Here is a 4,265-nt window from a genome sequence, read left to right as displayed (position 1 = left end):
TATTGTTTAGCCTCCATGTGTTTGTGTTTTTTATGTTTTTTTCCCTGTAATTGATTTCTAATCTCATAGCATTGTGGTCAGAAAAGATGCTTGATATGATTTCAATTTTCTTAAATTTACTGAGGCTTGATTTGTGACCCAAGACGTGATCTTTCCTGGAGAACGTTCTGTGCGCACCTGAGAAGAAAGTGTAATCTGCTGTTTTTAGATGGAATGTCCTATAAATATCAATTAAATCTATCTGGCCTATTGTGTCATTTAAAGCTTCTGTTTCCTTAGGAGGAACAAACCATTCTGAGGAAACCGTTTCCACCAAGTCCTTGCTTCCAACTCTTCATGGATAGAGAACATTGGGCCCCCCTTTTTCCATGGTGTCTACCTTCAGCCAACTCCCCACCCCCACTCCAAGCAGCTAGTTCGTACACACTGCAAGGACGGGAGTAGAGTTCAGGTAGTGTTTTGGTTTATTAGTGTTGTCACAGTGACAGGAACCCCCAGACTAGGAAGAGGAACTCCTACTAGAACCTTTTTCTTACCATTCCCTTCCCCTGGGGCTCAGAGCCTCTAGGCTTTTCCTTTCCCCCTACTTCCAGGCCTTTCCTTGGCCCTTAGCATGCTAGGATGTGGCCAGGAATCAGCAACGGATCCTTTTCCCAGCACTAGCTGTGTGCTGCATTCATGGAAAGTGGGAAGCTATACACAGGTATCCATCTTGGGTACCAAGATTACCAGTTCCCATAGGGCTGGATCTCGGCTGTCTGGTAAACCAGTGGCGCTTCACTGCCCCAGGGTGGTTGACCATCCTTCTGGATTTTTTCCCAGTGCGGCAACTGCCACCATTCAGGATGGCTCCCCACATCTGGCACGGCCACCATGAGTTCTAGGAGCCAACAGGGCTTCCTCCTCAGAACAGTGCTCGGGCAATCTTCCTCCCTGTGGCCTTGACCCTGGGAAAAGAACCCCCTCCTCCCTCACTTGGGGGAGTTCCCGAGGCAGAAGGGCCACTGGCGCGGCCCAGTGTAGCAGTGGAGGGCCGTCGCTGCTGCCTCAGGAGAAAATCGAGTGAAGCTCCATCCATAGCGTAGAAGACATTGGCCAAGGGGGGGATGGTCAGCTCTCGCTCCCCTGGGAGCAGCTGCACTAGCTCATACTCTGAAGCCACTGCAGAATCACGTTGTTTTTCTTAAGGACATGACTGATGACACTTGGAGACTTGTCCTGGCTTGTCATCAAGATGCTCTTGTAGACACTGCCGTCTTCCCCCAGCTTCATCTGGACTCGGATGATGTGGCAATCAGAGACCCCGGGCCCAGGCCCCCCTGGAGGCCCCTTCTGCACCCCCACTGAGCGGGGAGCCATAGGAGGCTGAGCGGTGGTGACCTCGAGAAGGCCTCGGGGAGGAAGCTGGGTGAGAGAGGTGGCTGGGGTCAGCGGGACTCTGCAGGGCTGGAGTGCTTTCCAGGGCGGAGTCCAGAGATGAGACAGATGGCCACTTCATGTGCTGGGGACAAACGACACGGAACTGGCACGAAGGCAGCGAGGTCAAGGGAGAAAGATTCACGAAGTCAGGGTCAGTGTTGAGGTCAGAGTTCAGGAGCGGAGCTCACCTGGGCCAGCCGGGTCAGCAGTGGAGCGGGGGTTCCAGGCACCTCCTCTGCCCCCACACTGGGCCAGTCCCAGGAGACAAGGGGTGTGGGACCTCCAACAGAACCCAGCACCCTGGAGTGGCAGGACATTGGTGAGGTCAGAGGGAGAAGGACAAGTCCCCAGGAGACCACCCACCAGCCACTGACTCCCTCACTCTGTCCACTGCGAGATGACCAGCATTGGCCGAAGCACCCGCGGGGCAGGAGGGTCACTGGTACTGGATGGCTCCACCTCACAGGACACTTGATGGCTGGGGATGGGGGCAATGGGCAGAGGTCAGTGCGTGACACACTGAACCCCACGCCCAGCCTGAGCCCTGGAGTCCCAACCGCACTCAGCCAGTCACCTCTGGGCCTCTGTCAGTGGCCGGAGCCCCTGTAGCCACCGCTGGATATCGGGGTCAGGTCGGAGGTCATAGCCACGACATTTGTTCTGGAGCTGCCTCAGCTCAGAAAGGACAGCATACTCCTAGGAAGGAGCCCACAGACTGCAGGCGCCAAAATTCAGGGACCCCTGACTTTGCCCTCCTCTCCCCTTCCTGGGATGTGGCTAGGGACAGCTAGCATCCAGCCCAGGTGCTCCCCTCACCTTCCTCCGCTTGTCAAAATTGATGTATCCGTTCTGCAAGGATAAAGGGGATGGGGTGAGGATCCCAACCCTGCCACAGAGAGAACATCCCCTCTCCCAAACACTCACTTCACTCAGCCTCTCTGACTCCTCCGGCCTGCCCCCTCCTCCCCCTCTCATCTATCATGCCCTAAGCCCCCTACCTTACCCTTTAAATAGAACATCACGGGCCAGAATTGTGCCCACTTTACAGTTGAGAAAATCAGAGCACAGAAAAGATAAGGAACTTGCCCAAGATCCCAGTATTGGTTTATTTAGCAAACTACCTATATATGCTTACATCTCAGGCATGTTCTGAGCACTCGCCAACATTAATTCATTTAACTCTCATAATAAAAGGTTGATGTAGATACGTCACTAGTTTCCCATTTACAGATCACTAAGGCACAAAGAGGTTAAGCAAACTTGCCTGAGTAACAGAGTCCTGGCAATGCTTCTGCCTTGCAGCCCCTTCTGGAAGGAGGTCTGTCTGACCCTGAGGCCCACTCATTCCATTATCGCAACGCATACACACACACACACACACACACACACACACACACACACACACACACACACACACACACACACACACCACTGACCTCCAGCTCATCCTTGGAGGCTGCGTCCAGCATCACGAGGTCCTTCAAGAAGGTGCCAAGGTATGGGACCACACCCTGAGATCAGAGGTAAGAGTCAGTCACCCCTGCCATTGATCCAAGGGCTCTCCATCCCTCCGCACTTTCCCCCATTGCCTCAGAAAACAAGTTGAATTCTCCTCACCCTGCTGTGCCTCCTCTTCCCTCCCTCAGACTGCTTCCACCCCCAACTAGTCACTCACCCCACCCCGGGAGCCAGACCTCGGGGACTTCTTGGAATTTGTCTCCAGAGAAGGCTGCAGCTTTACCTCCTGGTGGTGACAGAACAAGGAGACATGGGGGTGGGGGTGGGGGGGTGGGGGGAATGTCTGGGAATGCCAGGAACAGGCCTCACCTGCAGGAGGAGCTCCCGGCTCTGGGAATAATTATCCTCCTCGGAGAAAATCTGGCAGAGGCTGGAAAAGACTCTGAGGCTGTCCCTGGGGAGCAGGGGGCAGTGGCCTTGAGGAGGGGCCTGGCTCAGTTGCCCTCCTCCCAGCCCTTACCCGACTCCAGTGCCCCATCCTCCCCACCTGGCTGCTTCCCCCCAAGCTGCCGGAAGCCTGTGGATGGGGCTGGATTGCAGGGCCGACACCACAGCATACATTGAAGAGAAGTTTCGGAGTAGACGGCACTCCTGTGGGGTTCACAAGAGGGGGCCGCAGCTGTGGGCCTCTTTCCACACCACAGTCCCCAGTAGGGCCGAGCCTCTCTCTTACCTCTGCCACACGGATCCACTTCTCCAGCAGCCGGGCCCTCTGGGGGGGACGGAGTGGCCGTATGGTCACCTCCCCAGGCCCCTCTCCAGTTGAGGTAGCCCCCAGGACAGAGCTGACCACTGCCCCTGCCACCTTGTTGAACTGTATGACAGTAGCCCGGACAGATGGGCAGAGGTGGGAATGTCCTGGCCGGTCTCTGTGACCCCACAAGCCCCCCAGGCACTGAGAGGGGACCAGATTGAGAAATAGCTCCTGTGGGGTGGAGGTTAGAGGTTAAAGTTTGTAGTCAAGTGAGGTCAGCCTTCCAATATCGGGGGTGTGAGGATCTCAGGTGGCCAAGGAACCAGAGGGGCACAGGGTTTGAAGGGCAACAATCAAGAGGAAAGGGGGCAAGGTCAAAACGGGGTGGACAGAGGAGACTGGGAGCTGGATCAGGAAGGATTGGAAGCACGGTAAGGATATGGAGTCAGGGACAGGTTAGTAGGGGGCAGGGGGCATGGGGGTCAGAGGTCAAGGTCTCACCGCATCTAGCAGGGTCAGCTGTTCGGCCAAGTGGTCAGCGAGGAACACCAGGACATCCGTGGGGTCAGCAGGGGGATCGCCGGGGAGGGCCAGGGGCTTAGGAAGTTCGGGGGTCTGGGGGTCCACCCGGGTC

At 55.9% G+C, this 4,265-nt stretch overlaps 2 protein-coding genes across 8 annotated transcripts in view; both read right to left on the bottom strand.

Annotated features, from left to right (window-relative positions):
* ENTPD1 (ectonucleoside triphosphate diphosphohydrolase 1) overlaps positions 1-4,265 on the bottom strand; it is a 128,441-nt gene that overhangs the window by 30,777 nt on the left and 93,399 nt on the right. The gene's annotated exons all lie outside the window — the stretch shown is intronic.
* The window catches only part of LOC102995275 (ral guanine nucleotide dissociation stimulator-like 2), a 5,311-nt gene continuing 1,917 nt past the window's right edge, over positions 872-4,265 (bottom strand). The window contains 13 exon segments of the mRNA XM_024121506.3: positions 872-1,173; positions 1,176-1,312; positions 1,314-1,501; positions 1,608-1,719; positions 1,802-1,897; positions 1,994-2,115; positions 2,236-2,268; positions 2,856-2,930; positions 3,095-3,163; positions 3,247-3,331; positions 3,425-3,528; positions 3,611-3,862; positions 4,133-4,265. Of these exon segments, the coding sequence (XP_023977274.1) occupies positions 905-1,173; positions 1,176-1,312; positions 1,314-1,501; positions 1,608-1,719; positions 1,802-1,897; positions 1,994-2,115; positions 2,236-2,268; positions 2,856-2,930; positions 3,095-3,163; positions 3,247-3,331; positions 3,425-3,528; positions 3,611-3,862; positions 4,133-4,265 (1,675 nt within the window). The 3' untranslated portion in view covers positions 872-904.

This window comes from Physeter macrocephalus, chromosome 20 (assembly GCF_002837175.3).
Source record: "Physeter macrocephalus isolate SW-GA chromosome 20, ASM283717v5, whole genome shotgun sequence".
Classification (NCBI taxonomy): Eukaryota; Metazoa; Chordata; class Mammalia; order Artiodactyla; family Physeteridae; genus Physeter; species Physeter macrocephalus.
This window is presented reverse-complemented; position numbering and strand designations above follow the sequence as displayed.